Source organism: Macaca mulatta, chromosome 4 (assembly GCF_049350105.2).
Source record: "Macaca mulatta isolate MMU2019108-1 chromosome 4, T2T-MMU8v2.0, whole genome shotgun sequence".
NCBI lineage: Eukaryota > Metazoa > Chordata > Mammalia > Primates > Cercopithecidae > Macaca > Macaca mulatta.
Window position 1 is genome coordinate 175,778,998 of NC_133409.1, and position 17,553 is coordinate 175,796,550.

At 40.0% G+C, this 17,553-nt stretch overlaps 1 protein-coding gene across 1 annotated transcript in view; it reads right to left on the minus strand.

Moving 5' to 3' along the window:
- Positions 1-1,336: 1,336 nt before the first annotated feature.
- Positions 1,337-17,553, minus strand: part of RIOK1 (RIO kinase 1) — a 28,769-nt gene continuing 12,552 nt past the window's right edge. The window contains exons 7-17 of the mRNA XM_015135521.3: positions 16,191-16,303; positions 16,009-16,089; positions 14,881-14,967; positions 14,035-14,172; positions 13,564-13,667; positions 13,233-13,339; positions 8,305-8,370; positions 7,295-7,414; positions 5,808-5,861; positions 4,352-4,504; positions 1,337-1,699 (exon numbers count right to left, since the gene is read on the minus strand). Coding sequence (XP_014991007.2) covers positions 1,589-1,699; positions 4,352-4,504; positions 5,808-5,861; positions 7,295-7,414; positions 8,305-8,370; positions 13,233-13,339; positions 13,564-13,667; positions 14,035-14,172; positions 14,881-14,967; positions 16,009-16,089; positions 16,191-16,303 — 1,134 coding nt within the window. The 3' untranslated portion in view covers positions 1,337-1,588. The remainder of the gene's footprint in view (positions 1,700-4,351; positions 4,505-5,807; positions 5,862-7,294; positions 7,415-8,304; positions 8,371-13,232; positions 13,340-13,563; positions 13,668-14,034; positions 14,173-14,880; positions 14,968-16,008; positions 16,090-16,190; positions 16,304-17,553) is intronic.

Below are 17,553 nucleotides of genomic sequence, written 5' to 3' on the forward strand. Positions count from 1 at the left end.
ACAATAAAGAGCTCAAATGATTTCCCCCAATAACCCAGTCAAATAAGCAGGACTGAACTTCAGTTTCAGTGAAAACTAGGGGTTGGTTTTTGGAAATTATTTCTAAATGCAGTGACTACAATAGTCACTTCTAACATAAAATGTACCATTAAAAAAACTATATGGTAATTTCTTTTAGTATCTGTGCTATGTTGCAGTGTAAGATTTTATCTCACCCTCCTACCCTCCCCAACCCTGCTCCCACCCACAGTCTTTCCCATCACAGGAAGTGGCAGCTCCAGTCATCTCACTGGCTGCTCAGGTCAGAAACCCTGAAGTCACCCTTCACTCCTCGCAATCTCCTCTCTTCCCTTAGAACGTGCAACCGCTTCTCTCATGTCAGCCACCATCCTATACCAAGCCATCAGCGTCTCTTGCTTGGGTTTACTTCAATGAACATACCCACGGGTCTCCTACCCTTGCTTCCTGGTCGATTCTCCACAGAGGCCAGAGTAATCCTTTTAAAACAGAAGTCAGATCGTATCACTCCCTGCCAAAACCCTCCCACAGCCGTACACTATCTGATTGCATCGACTGCTTTCTCCCTTGATGATGATGTCTCAGCTCTGTTGCTGGAAGTTGTCACGTACACTCCTGCCTCAGGGCTTTGCAACTGCTGGTTGCTCTGCCTGGCATGTTCTTCCTTCCTGTTATGCACACGATTCACCTTCTTCAAGTATTTGCTCAAGTATCGGCCCGCAGTAAGGCCTTTCCAGGAACCCTATTTTAAACTGCAAACTCCTGCAAAATAGGCGCCCTCTCATCTCTGCATTATTTCTCTCCATATAATTTATCATCTGCTGATACACCACTTTTTACTTATTTTGGTTAATGTCTTATCTTCCTATCAAAATGTAAACTACTCAAAGGTAGTAATTTTTGCCTAGTTTGTTTTCTGCTGTATCCCCAGCAACTAAAATACTCAAATTTTTGATGAATGAATGAATATGCCAAATGATTGAATGTAAAAAACTTGATGAACTGAGAGGTCCTAGCTCCAAAAAGAACATTAAAGATGAAGTGTAAGAGCATTACAAATGATCACCAATATACACAAGGGCAGAGTTGCAGTGAATGATTAAATCAACAGCCAGCTGAATTGTGAGTGAAATTCCCTTTACATAAACATGGCCTTATAATCAGATGACCTCAGATGGGTCTCTGGTGTGTACAAAGAAAGCAAAACCAATTTTCCCATGAGTGCCTCTGGACACTCACGTAAGAGTTATAGATATTGACATTTAAATATTTATCATGCTTCTGAAAACATATTTGTAAGAGGAAAAACATATAAAAATAAAAATGTACAAAGTTCTTTATTAAAATAATAGCTTAAATAAATCCTCTGTCAACACCAGAGTCAGGGACTGGATCTAGACTCTAGAGCTTAGAGTTTTTTACATAATTACATGAAAACACTGAATCCGTCTTCACAGACAGACATGATGACAATTTGGTTAAAATCAATAAGCCATCTTCCAGACGCAGCTTAGAGTTCAGGCGAGAAAAGTAACTGATGACAATGACTGTACATAATATGGTTCTCGTTCTATTTGCCTTTTTTCGTCTTGGCTGTCTTCTCCTTTCTTTTTTTCACATGTTTAGGAATTTTGTTTTTTCTTTTCTCTCTCTGGGCTTCCTTGACCATCTTTTTTCTTTCCTGTAAAAAGCAAACAAAAAAGCCAAATTTCATTCATTTGGAGTATGCATTTTTTTTGTTTTTTGTTTTTTTGTTTTTTAGACAGGGTCTTGCTCTGTCGCCCAGGCTGGAGTGCAATGGTATGATCATGGTTCACTTCAGCCTCCACCTCCTGGGCTCAAGCAATCCTCCCACCTCAGCCTCCTGGGTAGCTGGGACAACAGGCGCACACCACCACACCTGGCTAGGTTTTTTTGGGTATTTTTTGGTAGAGATGGGGCTTCACCAGATTGCTCAGGCTGGTCTCGAACTCCTGGGCTCAAGTGATCCATCCACCTCAATCTCCAAAAATGCTGAGATTACAGGCATGAGCCACTGCACCCATCTGCAGTATTCTTCTTATTATTATAACTAAATAAAATATACACACAGAAGAATAAAAGTGAGTGTAATGTAAAACAAAGAAAAGAAAATGATTATGGGTTGGTGGAGAACTTGGGGTGAAAATTGTCTTTGAGCTTGTTCTTTTGAGAGACAGGGACTCACTCTGTCACCCAGGCGGGAGGGCAGTAGCAGGATCATTGTGCACTGCAGCCTCAAGCTCCTGGGCTCAAGCAACCCTCTTGCCTCAACCTCCCTAGTAGCTGAGACTACAAGCATGAGCCACCATAACTGGCCTTGAGCTTCCTTAATAGAAATGTGAAGACAGCCAAACAGAAATATCCCTAAGAATGTTATTAAATGTTTGCAAATACTTTTCTTTACAAGTTCCATATTCTAACAGAAACAGACATTGGAAAGAGACAAAACATGTATTTCTAGTAGACATACGAGAAAATATGCTAGCAGCTGAGTATGTCCCTCAGAAGTCTTGGGACCCACATTGTATATGGTTTAAAGGATTCGACTAAGATGGAATAATTATAGTTACATAGCATTCAGTCAGCAGTGTCTCTTATGTCTATGGCTAGCAATTAAAGAAATACAAGAGTCCCTTCTTATCCATGGGGGATATATGTTCCAAGACCCCCAGTGGATGCTTAAAACAGTGGATAGTGCCAAACCCTATATATACTATGTTTCTTCCTATATATACATACCTATGATGAGGTTTAATTTATAAATTAGGCACAGTAAGAGATAATAACTAATAATAGAATAGTAACAATATACTATAATAAAAGTTATTTGAATGTGGTCTTTCTCATTCTCAAAATATCCCACAGTATCATACTCATGTGACAGTAGCTTATTCATTGGCAGATGCAGCCTCTCTGGTAATTTTTCTGTTTTTTAGTCCAAACCTATTCCTGAATCTGTTTAACTGTTCCTTACAGTAAATGGCCTGGTGTCACTCATTTCAGGGGAACTCTTGCTGAAACCTTTGAAACCTTCGTATAGGCTCAATGCTTTCCGGTGCAACATGGTGTGGTCAACTGGAAGATGTTTTTGTTTACATCTTTCACCCACAAATGTAATGCCTTTTCCATCTTAACTAAGCACTTATCACATACTATGGCCCTAACTTTTGCAGTTTGGGGTGAGATAGCAAAACCAGCACAAACATCTTTTTCCTTCTCCACAGTGTCACGGATAAAAGATTCTCATCATAGATCTCAGCAACTTCAGCATATGATTCTTTTCCTTTTCTTATTTATTTTTTTGAGACAGAATCTCACTCTGTCACCCAGGCTGGTGTGCAGTGGCATGATCAGCTCACTAGAACCTCAAACTTCTGGGCTCAAGGGATCCTCTTGCCTTAACCTCCCAAGTATCTGGGACCACAGGTGCTCATCACCAATGTTTTAACAGACAGGGTATCACTCTGTTGCCCAGACTGGTCTGGAGTGATCTGCCCTCCTTGGCCTCCGAAAGTGCTAGGATTACAGGCATGAGTTCCTTGCTAAGTCAAGAATGGTCACTTTTCCACTTAAAGGAAGACCTTTATGGCTTCTCTAAAGCACACCTGAACTTCCAACATCACTACTCTTGTAATTTATGGACATTATTAAGCAAAGTAAGGGTTACTTGCACACAAGCACCACAACATCACAGCAGCTGAACTGATAGCCAAGAAGACTACTAAATGACTAATGGGTGGGGAGTGTCGACAGTGTGAAGACGCTGGACCACGTGGTGATTCACATCCCAGGCAGGATGGAGGAGGACAGCATGAATTTCATCACACTACTTAGGACAGTGAGCAATTCAAAACTTATAAATTGTTTATTTCCGGAATTTTCCATTTAATATTTGCAAACCAAGGCTGACTGCCGGGAACTGAAACAGTAGAAAGTGAAAGCATGGAAGCGGGGACTATTATACAGTCTTTCAGATTCCAGAAACATCAAGCTGGGCTATAAGTCCCCCTGAAATGGCTCTTCAGTATTTACCCTGAGTCAACTCTAACATCACTTGTACTTCATACGAAATGTACGGAATTTAGTGCGTGCTCTCTCTAGGCAATGCCCAAGGTGCTCCGATGAGCAGTCCAATCTTGAGATAACGTTACCACCAAAAGTCAAGTTCACACTTAGGTATTAAAACTGTAATTAGAGGTACTTATCAATAATGTTTTCAGCCATCACAATCTAGCTAGATCCTTGAGCAAAGAGAAACAAAAGCCGCTGTGCTCCCACACTAAAGAAATGGGGAATGTATCTCATTGCTTACTTTTTTATCAACGTCAGGGCCCGTGGTGTGTTTCTTGGGGCGGGCATGGTCTCCCTGCTCTTCAGAGTCTGTGTCAGAGCACTCAGAGCTTCCAGTATCTTCTGAATCAGAACAAGTCCTTTCCTCCACTTGATTTTCTAGGAGTGCAGGGACCTTGAAATTATTAAAGAACCATGTTATTCTAAACCATGTAATTCTAAACAACACATAAACCAAGTTATGTGTTGTTGCTAAATGTGTTAATGCCAGAATTCAGATTTTAGGCTCGCAAATACATGTTAAAAACTAACATCCTGTACTGAAACATTAAAACACCAGAATGAACATCAGGAGGGAAATATGAAAGTAGCCACTCCAAGTAAGGCTCAAGAACACACCCAAATGAAGGAACCAGGGCTTTACTGCGTGACCTAGACCAACGACAAAACCGTCTGCTTCTTTCAGCTCATCAGGGGCATTTAGTTGGGACTGGGAAGGAGGCGAAATATACATAGAGGTAGAAAATAAAGATTTATACGGATAACTTCACAGCTGTTTTCCTGTGAACCACATTTCTAGCAATAAACTAATCCAATTGAGAGGGAAAACAATATTCAAAGAAGAGAAATTTTCACTACTTCCTGAAATTTAGCAGTTGTCTAATACAGTGCTTCCCAGCAGTTTTTAAGAGTGAGGTTTCCTTTTTATAAGGAAAAAAACAGATCTTTAGAAGTCAATTGTACAAGATTTTCTAGCTTGCTGCAATAAAATCTTCATGCTCTGGAATCCAAAGCATAACTTCCTTATGACACCTGTTATTATAACTCAGAAATGCAAAATACCAGAATTCCCCTAATTCAATTCTTTCCACAGAAAAGACATGATTTTAAGAAAGCAAACTGTGATCCTTTAAGTCTTCAATTAGGAAGATTTGAAGAAATAAAGACTGCTTTTATGACTGCCTAAGTTAGAATTACTTAATCCCTGTCCTTCTAAAATGTAAAACAAAACAAGATTGTTTTAAGAAAAAAGAACATTACAGGAATCCAGCACAGCAGGATTGCTGAACTCATGAGATTGTTCTTTAACAAGTAATATCCTGGTAGGAGACCACATTCCACAGTTTTCCTAAGCTGGTTGTAAAAACCATCAAGAAGCACAATGGCTATCATTAATAACTCCACAAATGACAACTAGAATACAAAAAGATAAATACCTCACCTGCAATTACAGAACAATTCAGAGACAGAAAGAAAAATAATTTCCAAATTTCAGTGCTATGTTTAGAAAGAACATAAAAATGGCATTTCTGAAGATGTCCACAGACTTTGAAAGCAACTATAAAATTTTAACAATATAAAATAGCATTAATTTAGTTCTAATAATATTAAATAATAAAAACAAATAATATGACTAGAGTTTTATATCCTTTATAAGTGTTTTCACATAAACGAACAGTAATACATGTTCTTCATACCTTCTGAACTCCTGACAAATCTTTCTTCAATCCAGTGACAGTTTGGTATAGAATCTTATAACCAAAAGGAAAAAAAAATAAGGATCAACATAAAACTAGACAATGAAATATGCATATTGTACTACTAAGAACAATGTGGGTTAAATAACATCTCCTATGATTATACAAAGGTATCTAAAATTAATCTCACTGTAACACAGAAAGTTTATATTATTTCTGTCTACCAGATCTACTGGCCAAATCCAACCAGCCACCTCATAGTTGTTCTTTTTTTTTTTTTTTTTTTTTTTTTGAGACAGAGTCTTGCTTTGTCGCCCAGGCTGGAGTGCAGTGACATGATCTTGGCTCACTGCAACCTCTGCCACCAGGGTTCAGGAGTTTCTCCTGTCTCAGCCTCCTGAGCAGCTGGGATTACAGGCGCCCGCCACAATGCCCAGCTAATTTTTGTATTTTTAGTAGAGACGAGGTTTTACCATGTTGGCCAGGCTGGTCTCGAACTCCTGACTTCAGCTGATCCACCCACATCGGCCTCCCAAAGTGCTGGGATTACAGGCGTGAGCCTCCATACCCAGCCTTTTTTTTTTTTTTTTTGAGAGACAGTCCTGCTCTATAGCCCAGGCTAAAGTTCAATGGTGCAATCTCAGCTCACTGCAGCCTCCGCCTCCCACGTTCAAGTGATTCTCATGCCTCAGCCTCCCCAGTAGCTGGGATTACAGGAGCACGCCACCATGCCTGGCTAATTTTTGTAGTTTTAGTAGAGACGGGGTTTCACCATATTGGCCAGGTTGGTCTCGAACTCCTGATCTCAAGTGATCTGCCCACCTCGGCCTCCCAAAGGGCTGGGATTACAGGTGTAAGCCACTGCGCCCAGCCTACCTGGTAGTTTTTACAGATAAACATTTGCCATCAATTTGAAGATAGCAAACACAAAATTTCAGCCCCAATTAAGCCAAATATTATCTGCCCCACATCGAATAATTGCACTCTTCTTTAGTATACTTGTATTACACAAGTGTATTCAATTATTATTAAAGTATTTCTAATTTCACGAATACAAATTGAGGGTGAAGTTTTTTCTCTCTTGTTACATAAGGACCTACGGAATCACCTTAATTCTGTTTCTTGGCTTACAAAGCCTGAAATATTTACTATCTGGCCCTTTACCAAAAAGAAATTTTTCCTGAATGATGTATGTTAAAGAAATATATGTTAATGGACCTCATATAATAACCATTAATAGCCTAAACTTGTATCTGAATCTTGTTTCTACAATTATAACTTGTTGGACTCATTCAAATGTGTTACCTCCTCTCATAAATTCCAATGAATTCCCTTTACATTCAATGTGCACACAAGTTAACACAGTTAGTCATCTTGCTAGAAGCCAACATCTAAGATTAGGGGAACTTAAAAGGCCCGAATAGGTTTGGGACAGTCCCCTACTACTTTTGAAGAGCTGCTTGCTACACACCAACCAATCTACTTACATTATCTTGTTGGGCATTCACGGCCATGTCCTCTTCCTTCAATTTCATAATTAGGTCCATATCCCTCTCATAATGTTTTACTTCATTTAAGGTTCTAGGAATATATGCTCGCTTAAAAACCTAACAGAGAGGAAAAGCAAAATCAAAACTGTTATTCATATACTTCTCACATTCACACAGCATACTCCTTCATCAGGTTACAGGGGAATCTATATATTCATTCATCCCCAACGCTGATGCTTAGCCAAGCTGTCTGCACACACTGGTGTCCCATCTGCGATGTGGTGTCCCAAAAGTAACACTACTAATGATAGAACACTAAATTTTGCATATGACTTATTTTAAGGAGGGGGAAAAAAACAACATTAGAGCTGATTCAAGGTTATCCTTAGAATAACACTTCTCCTTCATTTGTGTTCCAAAAAGCTTTTCTGAGCAGGAGGGAAAGGGGTGGAATTACAGTTGGCAAGCGCTGACTGGCTCTGCCTTACAAAACATACCCAGCTGCTGCAGTGAAAAAGGTGGAGAGCTGCCGACAAACACAGGGCTCCTCAGAGTCAACCATTAAGAGTTGTGAGAATTTTTTTAAAAGGCTACTATGGCTCCCTCACAAAAAAACACCCTGACTCATTTTTATCAAAGCATAATATTTAAAATCTACAACATTTCTAGAATCAATACTTAACTCATTTAAAAACTCACATTTGCAAACTAAAAACAGGCTTTTCCTTCTTGACTCCTACATTCTAACAGGCTCTTAAAAAATTTTCTCCATCTAGGACAATGGGCTAACAGGTTGCTGAGTGGACCAATACAGTGAAATGTAAACTATCCAACTTGGCTCACTTAAATCATTTACCATAATACATCTCAAGGAAATATTACCATCATTTGAAAAAGCTGCTTATGTATTTAAATCAAGTTTATGCTCTAGCAACATAAAACAAACAAACAAAAAAACCTCAAAACACAAGTGTTTCCAAAGGCTGTGAACAGATAATAAATTCTACCTCTTCATCCACATGATCTTGGCTAGACCTTTCCTCCTTGGTCCTTTGAGATGCTATTTCCATGGCCTTGGAAAGAAAATAAAAATGACTTTCTTTTACATTCCAACTGCAGAAAACATATCCATGTTCCAGTTTTGGTATAAACTTGTTGCAGTCTTTATAAGTATTACCTCCTCACACTTATGAAAGCATTTAGTGAGTTCTAATGGTATAAGTTACCTTTCTAGCACAGACCTCACCAAAAAGGCTGCCATCAACCCAAAAGTAACAATAAATCAAGCTCTTCTAGTCTGGGGAATCCCTAGCTTCCCCTTTTTCAAAAGTTATGGTACTTTTACTAAATTTAAATAATTAGTTTTTGCATTTAGTAAAAGCTTTAGCATTTACTAAAGGAATACAGAGACCTAAAGAATGAAAGAACCATTCCTTAAATCCTGAGCAGTGGGCAAAGGGAATTGCAAAGAAGGCTGGCTGGCTGTAAATCCTGAATATACAACTCTATTGCTGCTGCAGTATAAACCACCAAAGAAGCTCTCTGAGCAAACAATGACTGAAACGAGGGTGACAAAGATTCCAAAGGGTTCTTTTGGTTTGTAAAACTGAGTGTCTGTTCTCTTCTCTATATAGAAGAAAGGAAAAAATTGTGGGAGCAGAGTTTTTTTTTTTAAGTTTAGACATGAAAATCAGTGCTTACCCGGGCGCGGTGGCTCACGCCTCTCATCTCAGCACTCTGGGAGGCTGAGGCCGGCAGATCACCTGAGATCAAGAGTTTATGACCAGCCTGGGCAATATGGTGAAACCCCATCTCTACTAAAAATACAAAAATTAGGCCAGGTGCAGTGGCTCACGCCTGTAACCCCAGCACTTTGGGGAGGCTGAGGCGGGCAGACCACGAGGTTGGGAGTTCGAGACCAGCCTGGCCAACATGGCGAAACCCCGTCTCTACTAAAAAATACAAAAATTAGCCAGGCATGCTGGCACGCACCTGTAATCCCAGTTATTCGGGAGGCTGAGGCAGGACAATCGCTTGAACCCAGGAAGTGGAGGTTGTGGTGAGCCATGATCGTGCCACTGCACTCCAGCCTGGGTTACAGAGTGAGACTCCATCTCAAAACACACACATACACATACACACACAATTAGCCAGGAGTGGTGGTGGGCTCCTGTAATCCCAGCTATTGGGGAGGCTGAGGCAGGAGAACTGCTTTAACCCAGGAGATGGAGATTATAGTGAACCGAAATTGCACACTGCACTCTAGCCTGGGTGACAAGAGTGAAACTTCGTCAAAAAAAAAAAAGAGGCCGGGCACAGTGGCTCACACTTATGATCCCGGCACTTTGGGAGGCCGAGGTGGGTGGATCACCTGAGGTCGGGAGTTCAAGACCAGCCTGACCAACATGGAGAAACCCCATCTCTATAGAAAATACAAAATTAGCTGGGCATGGTGGCGCATGCCTGTAATCCCAGCTACTCGGGAGGCTGAGGCAGGAAAATCGCTTGAACCCAGGAGGCGGAGGTTGTGGTGAGCGGAGATTGCCCCATTGCACTCCAGCCTGGGCAACAAGAGGGAAACTCCATTTCCAAAAAAAAGAAAAACAAGTTGAGGAATAAAAATGACACACTTATTTATTCCATTAAAGATGTGATTGCCTACTATGGGCCAGATATTGGGTACTTGGCAATACATGAAACTCCTGTTTCATAAAAGTTCACAATTGAGGGTGACAGAATTAAGAACTTAGTATAATAAGTGACACAATGTGACTACTCCTATTATAGTTATATGAGACTATACCTATGAAAACAATTTCTGCTGAAATCCCCCTCCAAAGAGCTTTCTAACCGGAATTTTAAAGTTCACAAGGCAGAGCAAAGTTGAGCAAAGGCAGAAATGGGAAGGTATTACAAGGAAATGGAAAAAGAGGAAAAGACAGGATAAAACCTGAAAACCTGGCCAGGCACGGCAACTTACGCCTGTAATCCCAGCACTCTGGGAGGCCGAGGCAGGTGGATCACCTGAGGTCAGGAGTTTGAGACTGGCCATGGCCAACATGGTGAAACCCTGTCTCTACAAAAATACAAAAATTAGGTGGGCTTGATGGGAGGTGCCTGTAATCCCAGTACTCAGGAGGCTGAGGTGGGAGAATCACTTGAATCCAGGAGGTGGAGGTTGCAGTGAGCTGAGATTGCACCCCTACACTCCAGCCTGGGCAACAGAATGAGACACCGTCCCAAAAACAAACAAACCTGAAAACCTATGGAGGGGCATACATGCCATGTGTTCAAAACTGTGATTCAGAGACAAACATAAAAATAGATAAACTGGATCGCATCAAAATTTAAAACTTCTGTGCATCAAAGTTTGTAATCAACAGAGTGAAAAGACAAGTCAAAGAATGGGAATAAATATTTGCAAATCACCTATCTGACATATCCAGAAAATACAACTACAACTCAACAAAAAAAACCCAAACCCGATTAAAAAAAGACATGGGGTTGGACACTGTGGCTCATGCCTATAACCCCAGAACTTTGAGAGGCCGAGAGAGGAAAAAGTACTTAAGCCCAGGAGTTTAAGACCAGACTGAACACAGTGAGACCCTGTCCCAACAAAATGAAAAAGAAAAAGAAAAACTGGCTGGGTGTCATGGTGTGCGCCTATAGTCTCAGCAGGCTGAGGCAGCTGAGGCAGGGGAACTGCTTGAGTCTAGAAGGTTGAGGCTGTAGTGAGCCAGGATTGTACCACTGTACTACAGATTGGGTGACAGAGAGACCCTGTCTCTTAAATAAAAAAAAAAAAAAGACATTTCTCCAAAGAAAATATATAAATGGCCAAGAAGCACATGAAAAGATGCTCAACATCACTAGTAATCAGGGAATCACAAACCAAAACCATAATAACATACACCTCACACTCATTAGGGGGTCTCTCATTGTCAAAACAAAATAAGAAACAAAATAATAGGTATTGGTGAGGATGTGGAGATTAATAAGTGCTGGTGAGGATGTGGAGCGATTAACACCCTTGAGCACTGCTGGTGATAATGTAAAATGGTGCAGCCGCTATAGTAAACAGTATGGTGGGTTCCTTAGAAACTTGAAAATAGAAATACCACTTGATCCAGCAACTCTGCCTCTGGGTGTATATTCAGAAGAACTAAAAGCAGGGTCTTGAAGAGATATTTATACATCCATGTTCATAGCAGCATTATTCAGAATAGCCAGAAGGTATAAGCAACCTGTATGTCCATCCACAGATGAAAGGATAAACAAAATGTAGTATATACATACACTGGACTATTATTCAGCCTTAAAAGAAGAAATCCTAGGCTGGGCACGGTAGGCTCATGTCTGTAATCCCAGCACTTCGGGAGGCCGAGGCAGGCAGATCACTAGAGACCGGGAGTTCAAGACCAGCCTAGCCAACATGGTGAAACCCCATCTCTACCAAAAGTACACAAATCAGCTGGGTGTAGTGACTTGCACCTGTAGTCCCAGCTACTCGGGGAGGCCGAGGTGGTAGAATCGCTTGAACCCGAAGGTGGAGGTTGCAGTGAGCCAAGATTGCACCGCTGCACTCCAGCCTGGGTAACAGAGTGAGACCCTGTCTCAAACAAAAAAAGAAGAAGAAATCCTGTCACATGCTACAACATGGATGAACCTTATCATACTAAGTGATATAAGTCAAACACAAAAAGACAAATACTATATGATTCCACTTATAAGAGGTACCTAGAGTAGGTGAATTCACAAAGACAGAAAGTAGAATGGTGATTGCTGGAGGATGGGAAGTTGTTACTTAATGGGTACAGAGTATCCCTCTGGGATGATGCAACAGGTGTGGAGACAGATTGTGGTGATAGTTTGTACAACAATGTGAATGTACTTAATGCCACTGAACCATACATTCAAATGGTTAAAGCAATAAATTTTTATATTATGTCTTTTACCAGAATTCTAAAAAATTATATATTCAGAAAAGCCTCTGAGGCCGGGAGTTGTGGTTCACACCTGTAATCCCAGCACTTTGGGAGGCTGAGGCAGGTGGATCACCTGAGGCCAAGATTTCAAAACTAGCCTGGACAACATGATGAAACCCTGTCTCTACAAAAAATACAAAAATTAGCTGGGTGTGGTGGCATGTGTCCATAGTCCCAGGTACTCAGAGGCAGAGCTGGGAGGATCACTTGACCCTGCGGGGCAGAGGTTGCAGTGAGCCAAGATTTTGCCACCATGTTCCAGCCTCCGTGACAGAGCGGAATCCTGTCTCAAAAAAAAAAAAAAAAAAAAAGGAAGAAAAGAAAAAAGAAAAAGAAAGAAAAAGAAAGGCCTCTGAGAAACAAGGGAAAAGAATTAATGACCAAAAAACTGACAGTTTTCTTACTAAACTTTCACAAACTTTGACAGTCTATGTAATCTTGCCAGATAATTAAAGTAAAAAAACCTTGGCTATCAAGTTGACTCAGGAGAGGAAAGGGAAAAAAAAAAAACAAAAAAAAACCTGGCTTTACCATTGGCTGTTGGCTGTTTTGCTATATTTTTGATTCTTCATCTGTTAAGTAAGAAGGAAAAGGTGTCAGGAAGCTGTCAAAATGAATAAACTACACTATGCAATCTGGGTCCCTCAGAAGTGTCAAGCAAATGCAATTACTGGTTAGCATCCCAAATCCAAAAATCAAAAATCTAAAATACTCCAAAATCCAAAACTTTTTGAGCACCAACATGATGTTCAAATGAAATGCCAAATGGAGCAGTGACGATTTTGGATTTTGGTATTTCGGATGCTCAACTAGGGTAAGTACAAGGCAAATATTTCAAAATTGGAAAAAATTCAAAATCTGAAACACTTCTGGTCCCAAGCACTTGAGGTAAGAGATACTGAACCTGTACTGCTATTTTTTATTCCTCCTTCCTCTCCCTGTCTTACCTTTGAGAGATAAGCATCCATGTTCTCATGTGTAATGGATGGATCTGTGACAAATTCAAAGAGCTCCCGCACAGTCATGACGGCAACACTGTGCTTCAGAAAGAAATCTGTCAGAAGGAAAAACGTTGATAGCTTTTATGAGGAAAAAGGTTAGTATTCCAACTACCTTATAGAGAAACAAGGAGATAAAACTACATACCATCTCCCCACAAATGGTTTAAGCGTCACTGCACCAAACAATTTAGTGAGAACATTTTATGCCAACAGCTTAACTGAGTACAAAACCAAAACAGACCAACGAGCTGTTTCGAAAATTCCCGTTTCTACTCACCATTGACGTTGGTGCAATCCTTTCTCAAGAACTCCAAGGCATGTGGGTGGTCGTGCTCCACAGACTGAGAAACGTCAATGATATACACGCCTCCAGCGTGGTACCTATGGCCAGAGACACAGAAGCTGTGGGATGGTACTACTTTACTGTTTTTTGTTTAAAATAAATTCTACTCTTAAGAGCAAGGGAAGTAATTCACAAAATGACCAAGGTAGATAAGATGAGGCCATCCTGACTAACAGATGAAAGCTGGGAGAATTTCCAAAGTCCATTCACTGTTAATGATCCAAGCGGTCAATTCTGTGACTAAGGTCACTGAAAAAAGGAATCCTATCTTATGCCATTTGGAAGCCAACAATAAAACTTCAGATGTTAGTGTGACTTCTTGGAGTGGGATTTTGTTTGTCATTTATCATTTTAAAGGACACAAAACAACTTACAGGCAGTTCTTAAGAGACAAAATACACTCACAGCATGTTAAATTCACTGAGATCTGCATGGACGAGTCTGGCATCCTGATACATTCTTCTCATGTATTGAATGACCTGCAGGTACAACTCCCGAGCCTTGGATTCTGATAACTGGACATTTTTCAAGAGTGGTGCAGGCCTTGAATGAAAAGAAAATGAACTAAGACAAAATGACCAAGAACAGCCGGGCATGGTGGCTCAAGCCTGTAATCCCAGCACTTTGGGAGGCCGAGACGGGCGGATCACGAGGTCAGGAGATCGAGACCATCCTGGCTAACATGGTGAAACCCCGTCTCTACTAAAACATACAAAAAAACTAGCCGGGCGAGGTGGCGGGCGCCTGTAGTCCCAGCTACTTAGGAGGCTGAGGCAGGAGAATGGTATGAACCCGGGAGGCAGAGCTTGCAGTGAGCTGAGATCCGGCCACTGCACCCCAGCCTGGGCGACAGAGCAAGACTCCGTCTCAAAAAGAAAAAAAAATGACCAAGAACAAGTTTTCTTGCTTCTTACTATACTGTTACATGCCTTTCTCTTCTACAACTCATCATGTGAGCTGCACGTGGGACAATCTGCCTCACTGCAGATAAACCAAGAAGGTACCAGCAAATAGATGCTTTCCCAACACACTGTCTAAGACCACCCTCCAACATAGGACTAACTTGCTCCTCATTCTGAAGCATTTTCAGACTTGAAAAGCTAGAATACATTGATAACATGTATTCACTAATATAGTGGGAAAGATTCATAAAAGAAGTTATTCAAATGGGAAATATTCACAGTGGATAAACTCAAAGAACTTAAAAATACAGTTCTCAGAATGCAATTATTAGGGCTTCCACATACTTACACGTCATCTTTACCGATGAAACTCATGACAAGAACATGACTTCTTAGCATTATTGGTTCTGGACACGGTATCTCTGCTGTGTTTAGCCTGTGACATTGTAACAAATAAAAGGACAGCTGAAAAGTTGAAAAGGCATCTAAATAAATTACAACTGCAGGTCACAAAATTAATATGGCTGTTAAGAAATAGCACCAAGGCCTCTCAACTGTATTATAATATTTCATAAACTCTAAGATAATGTTAACTGGCACCATTATGTACCACTGAGAATGACAAAACACTAGCAACTCGACTATTACATCCCATAACCTATAATAGCCAAAGCAATTCCAGAGATGTTAAACTGAAAAAAAATGTGCATCTTACAATGGAGGAAATAAAGGAGATATGTCCACAATGTGAGTTGATTAGCCTGAAAAATGCTTAATAAAAATAGTTGGACTCACACCTAATAGCTTGTTGAACACAAAAGACTTTCAAAACGAGTAGTACTTACTCAATATTACACTATCCAATGTGTCACCTGTGTATAGCATATAAAAAGTTATAAGACATTTTTAAAAACTCCATAATTTTCAGAAAACTTGATCTCAACTAGATGAGGCCTTTACCTGATAAAAAGGTCTTAGTGCAAACAAAGAATATATAAAAGTGTCCAAAACTGGACTGAAATAAGAAAAGGAAGCCACGACAAACAAAGAGTTCACAACCTAACCAAGATTAGCCCAAAACTGCAATACCTATGAAACATGACAGAGCATTATAACCACCTGATTGTGTCACTTTCCTGCTAAAATCCTTTAACAGTTCCTTATTGTCCTCAGTATAAATTGCAAATGTTTTCAATGGCTTACGAGGCCTTCCAAATGACCTAGCTTTGTGGAATAAATATGAATTGTAGCAGTATTCTTCTGCAATGGATTCTCAGAATAGAAAACAACAGAATAGGAAACAATCTCTATTTGTCCAGAAATGTGTTTCTTGTGCTTACTTCAGCAGACCTAATAGAAATGAAGGCCCTAACAAGTCCCTGCATTTGGGCAGAACCACACTGGGATCTGCTGGGAGGAAGGACTGATGTTCATGTGCAGGGCACAGGACAGACATACACACATCCCAGACAGTCACCTGATTAAGTTCCTCATTTCTTTTTCTGCCCAAGTTTTCACCATTTTCCTAGGGTTTCCTTTACAATAGCCATGACGAAATCTTGAATAAGAAAAATATTTATTATTTCAAGTATTCCATTATTGTCTTAATGTTTTAGGAAACAGAAATTAAACCAACTGGAGGGAAAAATCTGAACTTACCTGAATTCCCCACTTACATATTTATCCCGATCTTTGAACACCAAAATAGAAGTTTTATAAATTTTGATTGCTCTGCTCTCTCCATCTGCTGTGCTAGCATGGTATACATTAGCCTATTTTAAGTCAAAAACAAAAATGAAGTTTACATTAAATAACTACTTTTTCAATATATTTGATTCTAACCTCAGAAGTCAAGTGAACTGAAATAACATGCATTAAGGAATACCACTGTCTTCTGAAGATGCGAATTAAAATATAAAACATTACATCAAAAGACAGTAAATATAGCTCCAATATACAAATACAGTCATGTACCACATAACATTTTAGTCACTGACAGGTGGCTGACTGTATTTATGAGACGATCCCATAAGATTATAACAGGTATTTTTACTGTACTTTTTATATGTCTAGATAAATATTTACCATTGTGCTGCAATTACTCCAGTATTCAGTACAGAAACCTGTTATACAGATTGGGAACTACCATATAGCCTGAGAGTGCAACAGGCTATACTATCTAGGTTTGTGTAAGTACACTCTATAATGTTCTTCACATAATGACAAATTTGCCTGATGGATTTCTCAGAAAGAATTCCCTTCATTAAGCAATGCAAGACTGTACAGTAAAATCCAATTTAAATATAGGTGAGAAGTGGTTTCAAACTTTTTTATATCTCAAGTATATGCAAAATAATTAAAGACCTTTTTTTTTTTTAATCATACTTTAAGTTCTAGGGTACACATGCACAACGTGCAGGTTTGTTACATATGTATCCATGTGCTATGTTGGTGTGCTGCACCCATTAACTCATCATTTACATTAGGTATATCTCCTAATGCTATCCCTCCCCTGTCTCCCCACCCCACGACAGGCCCTAGTGTGTGATGTTCCCCTTCCTGTGTCCAAGTGTTCTCATTGTTTAATTCCCACCTATGAGTGAGAACATGCGGTGTTTGGTTTTCTGTCCTTGCGATAGTCTGCTGAGAATGATGGTTTCCGGCTTCATCCATGTCCCTACAAAGGACATGAACTCATCCTTTTTTATGGCTGCATAGTATTCCATGGTGTATATGTGCCACATTTTCTTAATCCAGTCTATCACTGATGGACATTTGGGTTGGTTCCAAGTCTTTGCTATTGTGAATAGTGCCACAATAAACATACATGTGCATGTATCTTTATAGCAGCATGATTTATAATCCTTTGGGTATATACCCAGTAATGGGATGGCTGGGTCAAATGGTATTTCTAGTTCTAGATCCTTGAGGAATCGCCACACTGTCTTCCACAATGGTTGAACTAGTTTACAGTCCCACCAACAGTGTAAAAGTGTTCCTATTTCTCCACATCCTCTCCAGC